The 18,585-nt window shown below is 40.4% G+C and overlaps 1 protein-coding gene across 2 annotated transcripts; it reads right to left on the bottom strand.

Annotated features, from left to right (window-relative positions):
• Window positions 1–659: 659 nt before the first annotated feature.
• On the bottom strand, window positions 660–17,107 carry Esco2 (establishment of sister chromatid cohesion N-acetyltransferase 2). 2 transcript variants are annotated; one of them, XM_090353653.1, is made up of 10 exons: window positions 16,956–17,107; window positions 14,427–15,258; window positions 11,995–12,082; window positions 10,531–10,588; window positions 8,403–8,529; window positions 7,008–7,139; window positions 5,047–5,136; window positions 3,598–3,741; window positions 2,186–2,361; window positions 660–1,685 (listed from the first exon to the last, which is right to left on the bottom strand). In XM_090353653.1, exons 1-10 carry the CDS (start codon window positions 17,006–17,008, stop codon window positions 1,553–1,555), a joined length of 1,833 nt encoding a protein of 610 aa, XP_090209779.1. In that variant the 5' UTR covers window positions 17,009–17,107; the 3' UTR covers window positions 660–1,552. The 2 variants fall into 2 exon arrangements, with proteins under 2 accessions (XP_090209779.1, XP_090209780.1); XM_090353654.1 differs by lacking the exon at window positions 5,047–5,136.
• Window positions 17,108–18,585: the final 1,478 nt, after the last annotated feature.

Raw genomic sequence — 18,585 nt, 5'->3', positions numbered from 1 at the left:
TATAATTTCTTAAGCTGGGTGGCTATGAAGGTATTTTGTAAATAGCTCATTAAGTTCATTTTTTTTGAGGGCGGGGGCATGATAAGAGTCTTACAGTTCTTATTGCCTGGGCTAGCTATAAACCATGGTCCTCAAATCTCAGCCTCCAAGTAGCTAGGATTAAAGTTCATTTTTTAAAAAGTATAATTTTGTATTTACAGAAAAGTTGCAAAGACCTTTTTTGGGGGGAAAGGGGGCATTGGGAATTGAACTCTGGGCCTGGGGACTGTCCCTGAGCTCTTCAGCTCAAGGCTACTGCCCTACTCCTTGAGCCACACACAGTTCCATTTGTTTTTTTGGTGGTTAATTGTAGGTAAGTCTTGTGGACCATCTAGTGCCTGGGCTGGCTTTGAACCTCAGTCCTCAGATCTCAACCTCCTGAGTAGTTAGGATTTACAGGCGTGAGCCACTGCGTCTGGTTTATGCAAAGACTTACACTTCGACTTACTCACCCTTCTCATAGTGCCACCAGTTAAATTGCTAAATTTGCCACCATAAACCAGTTTATCATGTTGCAAATTAACTACGTATTACTCTGAAGTAATGTGCGTACTTACATCCAAAAGAGGACTTTTATTATAAAGCTGAAAAAAAAAAACAGCATTCATATGCCCAAGAAACAATGTTAAGAATACTTTTTATTCTTTTTCAAAAAAACCAGAAATTTTAATAAAACATTTAGAAGAATTTTTAACAGTAGTGCAGAAAATAGCATTAGGATGTTTTGGCATAATTGCAGACATTTTAATACTTCCACATTCTCTTTGAAAGACAGGCCTTTTAAAATTTAGAATCAGGTTAACTTAAAGGCAAATAAAGATGGCATATGACCAGGAATAATACAAGCCTCCCCCCAAAATCCTTCAGCTACATGGCTTTTGAAAATTAAAACAGCTTGAATAAATTATACTTACAAGCTAAGTCCTCCAATAAGCCATCTCATCCAATTCTGTTAATGGCCTTAGTTACTAGTGACAAGTCCCCTAATCTAGCATAGCCAACATTTTCATTTGGCAAAAAGTGATGGAATGACAACAGTGCAGAATAGAACTTAAATTTCAAGCAAGCTTGCATTTGAGTAATTTGATCTGCAAAAAGATAAAACATTGAACCACAAAATTCTGTTCTTTTATAAGGGCTTGGGATCTTACTCATTCCTTACCATGTCTTGCTATAAATTAGAAATTCAAGACACCTAAACACCTCCACTTGTACAGCTCCAGATAACAGTTCTTAAAGGACAAAGAAGTCCATTTCGGTAGAAATTGTCAATGGTCTCACATAGGAAGCAAGTAATTTCTATTTATAGCTATAATGTTTCATAATAAAGAACTCAAGTGCTATTCAGTATTACCCACTTTCTCTCTCTGGGGAGTTTAGCTGGTTTCCAGTGAATTTATTCTGACATTCTAAGTCAAGATACAAGGTTTGTTGGGGATACATGTCTCAATGTTTATTTTGATGTTATCTAGAACATAGCCACATCACATCAGTTTTATCATTAACATTGGATTTAACTATTAAAATTGTATACAAGGAAATTCGGGGTGTTGCAGTACTTGGTTGCAAATAACTTGCCATCTGGTGTTGGGTCAGAAAATGCTATTTCATTAGTGCTGAGAAAACAGCCAAACATGAAGCAATTCCTGAAAAAAGAGGAAAAGATTATTTAACAGTAGACTCAACATAAAACACAATTGACAGGAGATTTGAAAAGACCAACACGAATGTACATCTTCGCTCCTTAATTCTGCTCAACTAAAAAGAAATAGTTGAGAGGAATCCCTCAAATTCTTCAGTATATAATAGACAATGGCTAAGAAAAATGATGGGAGATGAAGGAAAATAAAATCTAAATTACGGCATGGTGGTACGTGGCTGTAACCCCAGCTTGGGAGAGGCAAAAGCATTGTAACTTACATTTTGATAAAATGTTGGTCTGTGACAAATAGTCCTTTATCTCAAGTAGTTTGAAAAACATTGTACATCTGTTATTTACTTCTAGTGCCAACATTTGCCTCAGCTTGACAGAAGTGACATACAAGTGTCTTCCTGACAGTCTTCCCTTCGGCTCAAAGCCAAGAGGTCCCTGGGAAGCTAAGGACTGAGACTGAAGATGGGTAGGATCCATTTTATGTTTTCTTACCTGACAGTGTCTACCAGTCTTCTTGCAATGCGCTTTCTCCTTTTCAGTCTGAAAACCCAGATTCTGCTTATCCCACAGACCGCAGGTTCTGGTACATTTGAACACTGCCAAGCTCTAGAACTTTCTTTACAGCCTGAGGATTCTGGGCTAGATGCTTCAGATAAGACACGAAAAGCCTGCAATGACACACAGAAGTAGCTACAGAGGAGTTCATATTTTTCTTCTCTTTTAATTTCACAATTCTTTTTTCTTTAAATATCCCTAAAGAAAACTATAAGTACAACAAAGATAAACCTAAGTGTACTATTCAGAAATATATCAAGTCACTACCTTTGCAAGAGATGAAGAAGGGTATGAAAGATTCACAAAACCAAAAAAAAAAAAAAAAAAGATCTAGTCTATTAGTATATAACTAGTCTGATTTTTTTTGTCAATCAAAAGACAAACTGGGGGCTGGGAGTTTGGCTTAGTGGTAGAGTGCTTGCCCAGCATGCACAAAGACCTGGGTTTGATTCCTCGGTACCACATACAGAGAAAAAAAACCTGGAAATGGTGCTGAGGCTCAAGTGGTAGAGCTCTAGCCTTGAGAAAGCCCAAGGACAGGGCTCAGGCCCTGAGCTCAAGTCCAGGACTGGCAAAACACACACACACACACACACACACACACACACACACACACACACACACACACACACACACACACACACACACACACACACACACACACACACACACACACACACACACACACACACACACACACACACACACAAAAAGAGAAATCTAGGGGCTGGCAGTGTGGCCTAATGGTGCAGTGCTTGTCTAGCATGCATGAAGACCTGGGTTTGATTCCTCAGTACCACATATATAAAAAAGTTGAAGTGCTGTGGCTCAAGGGATAGAGCACTCGTGTTGAGGAAAAGCCCAAGGACAGTACTCAGGCCCTGAGTTCAAGGCCCAGGATTGGCCAAAAAAAAAAATCTAGATACAAAATCAATATACTAAAGCCAGTACCATTTCTGTACAACTAAAGGCAATATGACCATGAAAGTACTGCAAATCAGACAAGTCAACTGCTTTTCTCGATACAAGAGACGTTTTCTAAAACATCACTAATTAGTGTCAAAACAAGATTCTAATTAAGGGACAAGTAATAACCATGTCATGAAATACACTGATCTGCACTAAGCCATATGGTTCAACAATGTGGATCTATAGATTTGTTTAAAAGTTTCTCTATTTTATAAACTGATTTATTCTGTTTAAGTAAGGCAAAATACCAAATATAAATACACTGTCCACATGGCCTAAGGATATTTTAATGGGGAAAAAATGGTAGAATATTTATATGCTTACTGAGACTTTTTCAAACTTTTTCCTCACAAATGATGCCAATGAGACATACACCATACCTGTTTGATAGGTTCTGCAATTAAACATCCAACTACTCTCTTCTCATCAGATATAAAGAGAAAAGTTTTGGTTTTGTTTAAACATTTGGGAATGGCTTGCTGGAAACCCAACTCATGATCCACAAGTTCTTTTACATCTTCTACCTACAAAAACCGAAGGTGAATTTGATTCAAAGCACACAACAGAAACTACCTATCATTACTATCAATATGGTTATACACTATGTCAATATATGATTTAGCTTCCTTTATATGTCTATTTCCCAAATTTGTACACCCCTAAAATTAAATCTCACTATTGGTATGTACATCTGGTAACTGAGAAAGCTTTACAAACTTTATTTTTTTTTTGTTTTCTGTGCTCATTCTGGGGCTTGAGCTCAACTTGAATACTGTCCATGAACTCCTCTGCTCAAGGCTAGTGACCTTACCTAAGTAAAATCGTAAGTAGATTTCTTGTTGAACATTTTTTTTTTTTTTTGCCAGTGCTGGGCTTGAACTCAGGGCCTGAGCACTGTCCTTGGACTTTTCTCAAGGCTAGAGCTCTATCACTTGAGCCACAGCACTGCTTCCAATTTTTTTCTATGTACGTGGTACCGAGGAATTGAACCTGGGTCTTCGTGCATACTAGGCAAGCACTCTATCACTAGGCCAAAATACTGGCCCCATTGTAGAACAATTTTATCCCCTCCGTTGTTTTCTCTCACTTTCCCTCCCCTAGTGCTCTACCACTTGAGCCATGGCCCCACTTGTGACTTTTGCTGATTGAGGTACAAGTATCACAGACTTTCCTGCCCTGCCCCAGGCTGTGTTTGAACTTCAATCCTTAAATCTCAGCTTCCTGAGTAACCAGGATTAAACATGTGAGCCACCAGCGCCCAGTTTATAAACTTAGTTTGAATTAACACTTTTAGCAGAAATTGAGAATCCTTGGGGAGACACGGAATCATCAAAACAGATCTGTTTTAGCTTTACTGTTCATGTTGGCTACATATCCAACTCAAGAAATACAGGCAACACATGTAAGAAATGGGCTGTTGATACATCAAGGTTGAAAAGCTGAGATAAGTTTATTTTCAGTTATCAACTAATATTCCTTTGTCGTGTGTGTGTGTGTGCGCTGTTACTGGGGTTTGAACTCAGAATCCCGTACACTTCACTTGCATTTTGGGGCACGACTGGTTCGTTACCACTTGAATTTTTGTTGGAGATTGTAGTCTCTTGTACTGTCCTGGCTGAGCTGGCTTCAAGCCACGCTCCTCAGATCAGCCTCTTTAGAAACTGGGATTCCAGGCATGAGCCACTAGCACCTGGCATTTGCCTTTTAATTAATCTAAGTTTGGTTTTGTATAAATGACCAGAAAGTCACCCTACTGCATGTACCAAAGTGACTTGTCTATCCCGCAGTTTAGACTCCAACACAGCGGATTCAAAGATTATGATGCACACCTTTCTGAGAGCGTAACTTGGATCATGTGGCAGGATCAACACAATCTTTCCATCCCAAAATTCCGCAACCACTCTCTCTCTTTTCCAGCCCTGCCAAAGGGGGAATAAAAGGTAGTTCATTTGTAAAGAGAAAACCACAACAACATTCATTAATTTGGTCTGGAGAAGATGGAAGTAGACGATCCAATTAAAAGTTGCTGGCTCCAGCCAGCAGTGAACTGGGATTCCTGACCTTGGAGGTGAAGACTGGGAAAAGAAGACAAAAAGGAGAAGAACACAAGAAAAAGATGGGGTCAGGAGGACTACAGCCCAAGACTCCAGCCTAAGGCGAGCTTAAGACTGAGGTAGGGCCGTTTATTTTAAGTTCCAACCTTAAATACTTTTCTAAAACCAGGAAACTGCCAGGGGTTACATTCATACAAAACAGCAATCAAGTCTCAAATAGGTTAAGTGAGAAGCAATTGACACAGCCCAAAGTCATCATGATAACAGCTTACTTCCGTGTGTACTCAATTGTTCAGGTCCAAGGTCACCCTGACCCCATACTTGGTCCCCAACAAAAAGTAACATGGGAAGGAAGACAAAGATTCTTAGAATTATGGGGCTAATGTGAACAGACTGTGAAGAGCAAGAATTTGAACTACACTTACTACACACATTTTCTTTGCATGTAATAAATACACACGTATATGAAAGGCTGAAGTCGGATTACAGAGAACCTGACTGTTAGATGAATCTTCTCTTATGAAAAATATGTGGATGCCAAATGCCTAGGTATATTTGAACTAGAAGCACCATAGATAAAAAGGTAGGAGCTCAGATCTTGGAACAGAAAATGCCCGGAGAATCCATAGGAAGGTTTTATTTCTCTTCTAAAACTACAAAGAACAAACTATTAAGCAGTAAGAGGGTCATCTCATGCATGAGGTTTGGGGCTTTTTTTGTTTGTTTTGTTTTTTGTACTGGTCGTGGGACTTGAACTCAAGAGTGCTGTCAGCTTTTTCTGGCACTCTACCATGTAAACCAGTTTTACTTCTCTGCTTTTTAGCCCTTAAGTGTCTCACAGACTTTCCTTCCCAGGCTGGCTTTGAACTGCAATCTTCAGATTTCAGCCAGGTGTGAATTACCAGTGTTTAACAGTTTTATATTTTGGTTGTTGAGCCCTGCTCACAGCCCATGGGTTAGGACATACACAGCATATGCTCAATCAATGGCAATACTCTTAGACAATAAGTCTGAAACAGTATTAAAAGCTAACTTTGGGACTGGGGCAAAAACAGGTAAGTGGTATTGTTTTTGGCCTAGCACAGACAAGACCCAGGGTTTTGATGTCCAGTTGTACTGCAAAAAATAAAATAGTTTTGTTTTGTTTTAGTGTCAGTCCCAATTTTATTTTATTTTTGGTGATACTTGGGTTTGAGCTCAAACTCAACCTCAAATTTCTTCAGTTTTCTTGCTCAAAGCTGGCACTCTACCACTACATCTATGTCTCCAGCCCTGCTTTTTTTTTTTACCAGTCCTAGGCTTAAGCTCAGGGCCTGAGCACTGTCCTTGGATTTTTTTCAAGGATAGAACTCTACCTCTTGAGCCTCAGCACCACTTCTGGCTTTTTCTAAGTATGTGGTACCAAGGAATTGAACCCAGGTCTTCGTGCATGCTAGGCAAGCACTCTACCACTAGGCCAAACTCCCGGCCCCAGCCCTGCTTTTTTTGCTGATTATTTTGGAGGTAGGAGTAGCAATTTTTTCTGCTCTGCTGGCTTCAAACTACAAATCTTCCAGATCTCAGCCTCCTGAAGTCAAGAGTTACTGGTATAAGCTACCAGTACCTGGCTTCAGCTTCAACTTTTAAGGGCAAAGAAAAACACCTACAGGCAATGAAATACTTATGGATTTTATATGTCTTTTCGATATTTAAAGTAAAGGGCTATCTCTTCAATCTGGGAGATTATGTTGACTCACCACAAACTTGACTCCCTCCAGGAATCTCTGGTGGTGGTGGGCATGCTGCAGCTCATCTTCAGGGTTGGCAGCAGAGTAGATCATGCCACAAGACTTACACACAGTAGTCCCAAAATGTTTTTGACCTGCATCCTGCAATTGAAGAAGAAAAAATGCATGTAAATAGTTCCACGAGTAGCTCTAAATCAAGTTAATCTAACCGGTCATTTAAATGTCTCCTTATTTTTCTTTTATGCTTGCACAAATAAAATACTAAATGAAACTTAGTCATTATAACTTTGTTTCTTGTTCCCCACTCCTCCCTCCCCCCCCCCCGCCTCGCAAAATTGGAAGAATGAGCAGTAAAACTATAAGAATGAAATGAAATAAGGGGCTGATAAAAGTAATAACATTTTCTCCTTAAAAGGACTTTATAAAAATGGCCTATTATTCCTTCCTACACACAGTCTAAAGAATAAGTATAAATCATAAAACTTATTGTTCAGATGGTTAGACGCTGGTGGCTCATGCCTGTAATCCTAGCTACTCAGGAGGCTGAGATCTGAGGTTCACAGGAAAGTCTCTCAAACTCTACCTTCACTAAATAAACAATATAACAAAAAAAAAATTGGAAGTGGAACAGTGGCTCAAGTGGTACAATGATAGTCTTGAGCAAATGAAGCTCAAGGATAGTGCTTAGTTCCTGAGTTCAAGCCCCAGGACTAGTATTACCACCTTTATTGTTAAGATGAACAGTAGGACTAATGAAGCTTTTAAATGAAAGGTGAAAAAAGTCTGTCTCAAAGAGACAAAAGTAAAAACACAGGATTTCTATATTGATTACACAGGATTTTTAAGTGACTAGAAATGAAGCTTTGCTTCACGAATATAATTTTACATGTAATTGGACATATAAGTACATGGTATGTAGTACAACCTTGACAAGCACAGATAAGTACAGGGAATACTGGTTACTACCATCCAAAACACCTACATCTACACTAATACCAGATCTGCACTAAGGGTTGGGGAAAAAAAATAATAACAAAAAAAAACCCCAAAGCAAACTATCTTAGCCTTTCCTAAGTCACATCTAGTTTTTGAAAATATAATAACCATTTATAGCTCACAGGCCATTGAGTTGGAATTTGCCTATGGCCAGTTTACTAAATGTTGGTTTAACTCAATATAGCTATTCCCATTAAAGCTTTCATTGATCAGTCATTTTCTTAAAATAGTTCACCATCAGCACTGTAGTAAGATAACAACACTGACTTCAAGGCTACCACCACAGCAAAGGTGGCATTCACAAAAATCCAGATAGCTATATCCCAAGTTAACAATGCTCAGATGTCTACCTAAATTATTGTATACGTGAAAGCCACGTGCAAGAGAAACTGTTCTGAATTTACTCACAATTAAGAGCTGGTCTTTTGTTTCTTTATTTGTATTTCTCATATTCATATTTTTCTGAAGATTAGCCTGTTTCAAGAAGTTAGTACCATTCACGGAGCCCAAAGAAATCTGTTCTTCAGCTGTAGATCTTGTAATGAAAAGTTTATAAGTATTATGCAACAGTGAGAGAAACCTGAAGTTCATTCAGAAAGGGTTAGTTTGCTCAAGGGAACCCAGTATTAAGACTCAAATCCTGGTATTCTGACTTCAAGTCCAGATTCTCTACAGAATCAGCTGTACATAAATAGAATCCCTTTGCAAATTAACTTCATTGCCCAAAAGAACTTTTTTTTTGCCATAACAAATCCTAACAATTCTTATCTATATTAAGAAATTAGGGCCGGGAGTTTGGCCTAGTGGTTAAAGTGCTTGCCTAGCATGCATGAAGACCCGGGTTCGATTCCTCGGTACCACATACATAGAAAAAAGCTGGAAGTGGTGCTGAGGCTCAAGTGGTAGAGCTCTAGCCTTGAGAAAACCCAAGGACAGTGCTCAGGCCCTGAGCTCAAGCCCAGGACTGGCAAAAAAAAAAAAAGAAATTACGAGGTAACTTACAATCAGTCACCATGTTAGGACCCAACAACTTTTCTTTTAGGCAATGAGTGAATAAGTTCATTCCCCCCCCCACACACACACACAAAGCAGAATCTCAGCATTAAATTTTTTTTTTTTTTTTTTTGCCAGTCTTAGGGATTGGATAGAGTCTGGGTACTGTCCTTCAGCTTTCTCAAAAGACTAGTGTTCTACCACTTGAGCCACAATACACTTCTGGCTTTTTCTGTGTGTGTAGTACGAGAGGAATGGAATCCAGGGCTTCATGCATGACAGGCAAGCACTCTACCACTAGGTCACACTCCTAGCACCCTATCCTTTTCCTTTTTTTGGCCCGTTCTGGGCTTGAGCTCAGGGCCTGAGCATTATCCTTGGACTTTCTTAAGGCCAGAGCTCTACCACTTGAGCCTCAGCACCACCTCTGGCTTTTTTTCTATGCATGTGGTACCGAGGAATCGAACCCGGGTCTTCGTGCATGCTAGGCAAGCCCTCTACCACTAGGCCAAACTCCCAGCCCCTTTCTTTTTTTTTGGTGGGTCATGGGGCTTCAACTCTGGGCCTGGGCACTGTCCCAGTGCTCTTCAGCTCAAGTCTATCACCCTACCCTTTCTGCCACAGCCCCACTTCCCATTTTCTAGTGATTAACTCGAGATAAGAGCCTCAAGTTTAGTGCCCCAGCTGGCTTTGAACTTCAATCCTCAGATCTCAGCCTCCTGAGTAGCTAGGATTAAGCCACCATGCCCAGCTCATTAAAATTAATAGATACACATGTTAGTGGCCAGGTACTATATGATATTAAAAATTATCTTCCAGTTGGGTGTGGTGGCTCCCGCCTGTAATCCTAGCTACTCAGGAGGCTGAGATCTGATGATCTCGGTTCATTCAAAGTCAGCCAGGGCACAAAAGAATGTGAGACTCTTATCTCCAATTAACCTCTAGAAAACGGGAAGTGGGGCTAGGCTCAAGGGGTAGGGCAGTAGCTTTGAGCTGAAGAGCCCAGGGACAAAGCCCATGCCCAGGGGTAGGGGAGCTGAAGAGCTCAGGGACTGCGCTCAGGCTGAGTTCAAGCCCCATGACCCACCATATATATATATATATATATATATAATCTCTTCCAAGCCCATGAAGACCTTTCCCATCTCATAAAGTTTCTATGAAAATAACTAATTTTATAACCTACTGTCAATATTAGTCTTGTATTTCCCTTAGTGGTGAACTAAATGTTGTCTAACTTAAATAGCATAAGAAAAGGAAGTCTATAGAATTAATGAAATTTCAACATTAAAGCAAGAGCCTGGCACCAGTGACTCATGTCTGTAATCCTAATGACTCAGGAGGCTGAGATCTGAGGATGCTTCAAAGCCAGCCTGAGCAGGAAAGTCCCATGAGATTCTTATGTCCAATTAACCATCAGAATCCCAGACGTGGCTCAAAGTGGTAGAATGCTAGCCTTGAGAGAAAAAGTTCGGGGCAGTGCCAAGGCCCTGAGTTCAAGCCCCACAACTGACAAAATAAGTAAAGCAAGAACAATTCCTACCTTTTTGCATTGACTGAAGACACACTGAAGATGGGGTAGACAGTGGACTCAGAAGAAACTGGTAGAGGAAAAAAAAAGCCATAATTTTTATTACCAAGTAAAATCAAATCCTAAATTATAAGACTATGAAGATAAATAGGACCAAACGATTCACAACTTGACTTCAAGACATAATCAAGACACTGTGTTGGCAAAGAAGAGCCAAAAAGGCCAATGGGAGAAAATAGCTAGCAATAAATTCATATAGATTCAGCTGATTTTGGCAGGGGGGCAATGGAAAAAGAAAAAGACTGGAAATGTATGGTGGTGACTAGTCTGCATATCCACAGGCAAAAAAATTAGACATACTCACATATTACATAAAAACTAACTCAAGGGGCCAGGAGTTTGGCCTAGTGGTAGAGTGCTTGCCTAGCATGCATGTCCTTGGTACCACATACTTAGAAAAAGCCAGAAGTGGTGCTGAGGCTCAAGTGGTAGAGCTCTAGCCTTGAGAAAGGCCAAGGACAGTGCTCAGGCCCTGAGCTCAAGCCCAGGACTGGCAAAAAAAAAAAAAAAACTAACTCAAGTTACTGATCAAATTGCAAAACATAGACATGTAGAATAAAGCCTGTGTGGGACAGGGTATGTCAGAGATATCAATATGAACTCATTTTAATGTGTGCAGATGAAGATACACAGAAACAATTATAGGTATGTGTACATACACATCATGTATTTCGTTGGTAAAAATGCTAATTCCTGAAAAAACCCTTAATTTGTTAAGGACTGGGTAATTAAACAATATTGGGTTCAGACCTAAAAGCTGGCAATTCATATCTGAAATCCTAGCTACTGAGGAGGCTGCGATCTGAAGATCAAGGTTCCAAAACCAGCCCAGGCAGGAAAATCCATGAAACCGTTATTGCTCCTCCCACCCAACAAAACGCTGGAAGACTGGAAGAGGAGCTGTGGCTCAAGTGGCAGAGTGGTAGTCTTGGGCAAAAAACAAAACAAAAACAAAGCTCAGTATGAGCATAAGCCTTAGGACTAGCACAAGAATTTCTTATCTGTTACTTTAGAAGGTTCTAAGGATGGATTTCAGTGGCTTAAAAATTCTGATCATAACTGGGCTTTGGTCACAAATTTATACACACATACACAAACATTTTCTTTATACCTTGCTATTATTTTGAGGAAAAAGAATATAAATGATTCTTACAATGAGAACACTCAAATCTAGAGCTTAGGCAATTTGGCTACAACTACAGACCACTTAGGTCTTAGTATTCTTGTACAGTTTTAACTTAAAAGCTTCTTTTCCCCTGATTTTTAAAACATTCTTTGTTTTACCACAGAAATTAGCTACTAAAAATGGGTACACTAGTAAAAATTAGACCCGGAAACTATCTTTATATATTAATTTCATATTCACAAATACTAGGCATTATTATAAGTAGCTAAACTGTGAGAAATTTTACTTACTTGTCTTGTTTTCAACAGAATTGTCTGAAGGAAAACTGTTATCTTTAAGTTTATATTCCTTTGAAGAAACTACTGCACCAGATGAATCCTAAAAATAATGACCGCATTAAAAAATAAAGGCAATATATAATTCTTAGTGAATCTGAATAGGCTAATTTCCAAAACATAGTTCATTATGAGTTCTAATTTAAAATGGGATTTTTCTATCCTCCACTTTTAGGAAAATTTCTTTTGTATTCAATAATGTAAATTGCCCCATTTTTTTTTTTTTGTTGGTTGGGGGGCTTAAACTCGGCCTGGGCACTGTCCCTGAGCTTTTCAGCTCAAGGCTACCGCCCTACCATCGAACCACAGCTGCCACTTCTGGTTTTCTAGTGGCTAATTGGAGATAAAAGCCTCATGGTCTTTGGTGGTCTTTAGTGGCTCAGGCTGGCTTTGAACTGTGATCCTCAGATCTTAGCCTCCTGTGTAGCTAGGATTACAGGCATTAGCCACGGCACCTGGCTTATAAATTGACTTTTAACAATCAAGAGTACTTATTAATATTGTAATCTGTCATTATTGTCAAAAACATGTTTACTTCCAGATAGAGATCCAGATTATAGTTAACATCCTGATCTGGCTAAGAATTTTCCCAGTTTCTTATCTTTTGAATAGGAGCAAGAAAAGTGGGAAAAGCAAAGTAGAAAATCATAAAAGAATTTTTTATTAACATTACTAATTTGGTGAGTCAGGAAATACATAGCTGGAGGGAAAAAAAGAGGACATTTTTGATTAAAGTAGAATTCCTCTTCCAGACATTATCATCTTAAAGGAGACAGGGAAAATCTGTCATGGCATCATTTCTCTGAACTCCAGTGTACACACCTCTACTCTTTTAGGTTCATTCTTAGAGAACCAGTTCCTACAGATTTTTTTTTTTTTTTTTTTGCCAGTCCTGGGTTTGAGCTCAGGGCCTGAGCACTGTCCTTGGACTTTCTCAAGGCTAGAGCTCTACCACTTGAGCCTCAGCACCACTTCCAGCTTTTTCTATGTATATGGTACCAAGGAATCAAACCCTGACTTCGTGCATGCTAGTCAAGCACTCTACCACTAGGCCAAACTCCCAGCCCAAGTTCCTACAGATTTAAGATATACAAGTCCAGCTTGTCAGATTACTGAAAATAAGAATGAACTAAAAACCTAGCTAAATAACTACCTCTTTGAAGTAAAACTCAGAAAATATTTATTTTGGTGCCAGGACTTAGGCTTGAACTCAAGTACTGGGGCACTGTCCCCTTAGCTTTTTGGCTCAAGGCTGTGCACTTTACCACTTAAGCCACATGTTCCACTTCTGGCTTTTTTAAGTGGAAGATTGTCATGGATTTTCCTGCCCCCACAGGCTTTGTGATTCTCAAGTCTCAGCCTCCAGGGTAGATGGGATTACTGGTATGAGCTACCAGTGCTTGGCTAGAAAATAAATGAAGACAGAAATGGTGTTACACTTAGTTATCTGTTTGTTGTATGGAAATGGGAACAATAATTGGGAGATGGACAAGGAAATTGCACTTTCTTTTTTTTGTGAGTGATGGGGCTTAAACTCCACCTGGGTGCAGTCCCTGAGCTCTATATCTTAAGGCCTACCCCTGGGTCTGGGCACTGTCCCTGAGTTCTTCAGCTCCAGGCTACCACCCTACCCTTGAGCCAAGCCCCAGTTCTCATTTTCTAGGGGTTAACTGGACATAAGAGTCTTAGGTCTTTTTGTTCCCTGGCAGGCTTTGAACCTTATTAACATTACTAATTTGGTGAGTCAGGAAATACATATCTGGAGGGAAAAAAAGAAGACTTTTTGATTAAAGTAGAATTCCTCTTCCAGATATTATCATCTTAAGAGACAGGGAAAATCAGTCATGGCATCATTTCTCTAGACTCCACAGTGCACACACCTCTCTCTACCCTTTTAGGTTCATTCTTAGAGAACCATCCTCCTGAGTAGCCAGGATTACAGGTGTGAGCCACCATGCCCGGCTCACACATTATTTTCTTTTGCTGGATTGAATTTTCACTTGCACTGTACCTCAATTTTTCTTACAAAGAGATAAATTCATTTGCAGCCGGCTGGGAGTTTGGCTCAGTGCTAGAATGCTTGCCTAGCATGCAAAAAGACCCGGATTCAATTCCTTGGTACCACATATGTAGGAAAAAAACCAGAAATGGTGCTGTGGCTTAAGTGATAGAGCTTTAGCCTTGAGAAAGCCCAAGGACAGCGCTCAGGCCCTGAGTTCAAGCCCCAAAACTGGCAAAAAAAAAAAAATCATATGTAGCAAGTAAATTGCACTTGTAAGAGCAGCATTCAAAACTAGAAAGAAAACCAAATCATGTTCAATTATATTATTTAAGTTGAAGACTTACTAGGTAGCTCTTTCTGAGGTGATAGACTTAGCTTTCCTTACCTTTATTAATTCTTGTTTGTTTGTACTTCTTGTATGTAGTAGTTCAACATTCTTTTCTAGTAACAGGCACTTTGACACTTGAGTCTCTACAAATGTTTTTCTCTTACATGTAGCCTCTGAATGCGAATCTCTGATTGTTTCTGGTTTATTTTGGTGTGCGACGCTTAGTGACTGTGCATCTTCTGGCAACTTTTTAAGAGACTTTTTTTTCCTACCAATAAAAAATGCAGCTCCACCTTGGAGTGTGACCTGCGGTTTTACCTTTTGGCTTAGAACCCGTGGAGTATTCGGATTACTTTCAGCTAGATAACAATTATGTTTTTTCTCTACCACAGGCTTATTTGTCACTTGATTTTTCTGCTTGGAAATTCTAGAATCTTTTGACACATGCTTGATATGGGTATAACTTCGTTGACACTTAGCAGTTAAACGCTTCTGTGTTTTTCTGTTCAGCTTTTTTATAGGTACTGGTTTTCCATGTAATTTTTCTGTCATAATGGGAGTAGGTTTATCTTCACCATTAGTCTGAAGACAAGATCTATAGTCTCTTATCAACTTTCTCTCCAGAGGATTGAGATACAACTTATCTTTGTTGTAAAAAGATACCGTGGACACAGCAGATTTAAATGGTGAGCTGTGACTTCCAGATGGCAATCTGGTTTTTGGAGTTGTTTTGCATGGACTTGAAATTAGATGGCGTTGTGGAAAGCAAAGTCCTCCACTGCCTTCTTTTTTATCGTCCTTCCATTCAGAGTACTTTTTAGAAGGTGAGGGAAGTAGACTTTCAGTGAGATTCAAAATTACTTCCTGTGATGAAATGTCTGAGAACAGGCTATGAAAAGAAACAAAGTCCATTGATAGGTTAATTATTTTACTACAAAACTTGTGTGGAAACCTACTGCTACACAAACTCCCTTTATATCAAAAACTATACACATTGAAAACAAACATATTAAAAAAATATCAGAATGCACTCCTCTCCATCAAGCAAATACACATGCATTATGTTTAAAAAAACAGAATGATTCTCAAATCGTTTTTAATAAAGAATATAGGAGGATCACATTGTTTGAAGGAGGGGGGTCACATTGTTTAAAAAGAAATGAACTAAAAAAAAAAGAAATGAACTCATCTTACATATGTAACTACTCATGAAAGAAAAGAATATAAAATATCTTTCTACAGGAAGATATTTATAGTATTTGCAAGAAGGCTTTTGGGGTATGTGTGTTTGTGTTCAATAACCAGAAAAGCCAGGTTCTTTTGTTTTTTATTTTTGTGCTAGTATTGGGGTGCCAAGATGCTGTTCCTTGTGTTTCTTGCTGAAGGCTGGTGCTCTACCACTTGAGTCTCTACTCCTACTTCTTGGAGATAAGAGTTTCATGGACTTTCTTGCCGAGGCTGGCTTTGAACCTTGATTCTCAGAGCTCAGCTTCTTGGGTATGTAGAATTCCAAGTACATGGGTGCCCAGCTTGAAAGTTAGTTTATTTTAAATAAAATTGAATTATCTCTGGTATTACATGTAATAAGGATGGAGTACTAGTCTCCTTATCCCCTCTTATCCACAAGGGCACACATTCTAAGACCTTTCATGGATGCTTGAAAATACAGACAGAGTCCAACCATACATATACTACACTTTCTATACACACCTATGCAATGATTTAATTTAGAAAATAAGAACAGTAGGAGACTAACAACAAAAAAAAACAAAACAGAGTTTTTTTTTCTCTCAAAAGAAAAAAATCTTACTATATGATCATTGTCTTTTCTAATATTTTCAGACCTAGTTGACTGTAGGTAATGAAAACTTCAGATACAGGAAGTCTCTGCACACAAAACTGTAGCATTGCTTACAGATAAGCATTGACTCTAGGTTGGATATTGTATTCCATATTACAAGAATGAGTGGAAGGAACAAGGAAATAAAAGGTTATTTCCTAGCCATAAAAAAAGCTATTTGAGGGGGCCGGGAGTTTGGCCTACTGGTAGAGTGCTTGCCTAGCATGCATGAAGACCTGGGTTCGATTCCTCAGTACCACATATACTAGAAAAGCCCAGAAATGGTGCTGAGGCTCAAGTGGTAGAGCTCTAGCCTTGAGAAAGCTCAAGGACAGTGCTCAGGCCCTGAGCTCAAGCCCAGGACTGGCAAAAAAAAAAAAAAAAAAAAAAAACCAACAAAACTATTTGATGGCCAAGAGAGTAGTCTAGTGGTAGAGTGCTTGCCTAGCATGCATGAAGACCTGGGTTCGATTCCTCACATACAGAGAAAGCCGGAAGTGGTGCTGAGGCTCAAGTGGTAGAGCTCTAGCCTTGAGAAAGTCCAAGGACAGCGTTCATGCCCCAGCACTGGCCAAACAAACACCTATTTGAGTGCCTCCCAAAAGACTACATGATTTGTTACATAAGCTTGTTATATAGAGCCAGAATAGAGAATACTATGGCTACAAGGAGCAGACTCAGAGAAATGGCGAGTTAAGATGCCGGCTTGTTAGTTTGAACGTTTGTGTGTCTAGGATCACACTCACCTGTCAGGGCTCCAAAGCCTCTGCTTCCTCTTTCTGGGGGTGAACACTGCCATCTTCTTGACTGAACTCTTGAACTCACCAATGGGTATAAACGTGACGAGGTCAGCGCTGAGAACGGCGAGCAGCGGGTCAAGCTTCAGGGACGGTGCGCGCTGCCCCCTTCGGCTGTCTCGGCGGACGGAGATCAACCCACGGTCTTCCGAGGGCCCCTCCCACGGCACCCCCGCTCCCGGGCACCCTGCGCGCGGGCAGAGGCCCCCGACTTCCCACGGCACGCAGGGCGAAGCACCCCGGGCCTCCAGAGCCAAGCCCGCAGCCCGAACCGGGCGTGTGGGACCCCGCCGGGCCGGGCGAGGAACGCGCCGCGGGACCCGGGACCCGCCCGCGGCTCGGCCTCCCGCCCGCCGCGCCGCCGCGCCGCCGGCAGAAGCTCCTTCCGCTTGACACTCACCTCGGTGGTCGGAGTCCGCGGTTCCCCACGGCTCCTTCTATCAGCAGCCCCAGCGCGGGAGCTGCAGCCTGCAGCCCGGACCCCCGCAGACTTCTCAGCCCAGCAGACGCTCCACGAGCATATTCAAATTAGCGCGCGCCAGGCCACACAGGCGCTGCCGCGTTCCGATTCGTCGTCCTCAGAGGCTGGCCCTCGGATTGGTCAAGTTTTAGCGCTTGCCCCACCCTCCCAGAGGGCTAGCCTCAAGGTTCTCCCGCCCTTGGAAGGCAGAGCGGGCGGGGAAAGAGGGAAACTCGCTTCTGTCAATCAACCTCGCGGCTGGGGGCGGAGGGGGGGAGTGAGGGGCGGGGGAAGTGTCTCCACTTCCGTAAGCCCTTTAAAGATGCATTTTGGGAATTGTAGTTTTTAGGACCGAAGGACTCGAGGTCAAATTCTGGGGTCCAAGATTCTTGAGGCACTTCTTTATCACATTTGAGGTTCGACAGTTGTACTTTTTAAAAACAAATTATAATACTTCAAGGTCCCATTTCCACTTATCTTTTACTTTTTAAAAATAAGATCAGGGCATGAGTATCTGCTATGATGCAAGCATTTTCATATATTCAGTACTCATCACAAGCATATGAGATACATACTACCATTCCCATTTCCCAACCATAAAACTAAAAACAATTATTTACGAAACACTGTTTCTTGCGTTGGGAACCGTGACTGTACTCTTCAGTTTAATCAGTTTAATTATTGTTGCTGTTTTTCAGTTGACACCTCTGGCTAATCTGGCACATTTTTAGCTTGAAATATATTTACTTGAGTGGTGCACTCAATTTCAGAGAATGCAATTGGCCAAAATGAAGTGTCAAAAGACTACATTGCAAGAAAAAAAAATTAGTCATGGACCTTAATGGCTTTTGTTCAGGACTCATTAATCAAGGGAGCTTCTCTTCTATTTTTCTCTGCTGGGCAATAGCAGAATGCTGGGTTTGTGATAGAAGAAAAGAATCAGAATAGGAAAAGCACAGGTTGATACGCAGTTTACCTCAAGGAACTTTTTTGGGAAGAGTTGAAACATAAAAGACTTCTTTATACATTGTGCAAATTCAATTAGACTGAAATCTCCTGTCTTTCCAGAGAATACCGGTATGTTTTGGATTGTATTTTGTTGCTTGCTTAAAGCTTCAG

The sequence above is a fragment of the Megascapheus bottae genome, chromosome 20 (genome assembly GCF_031878675.1).
Source record: "Megascapheus bottae isolate mThoBot1 chromosome 20, mThoBot2.hap1, whole genome shotgun sequence".
Taxonomy (NCBI): Eukaryota; Metazoa; Chordata; class Mammalia; order Rodentia; family Geomyidae; genus Megascapheus; species Megascapheus bottae.
The sequence above is the reverse complement of the archived record's forward strand: the minus strand, read 5'-3'. Positions and strand labels throughout refer to the sequence as shown.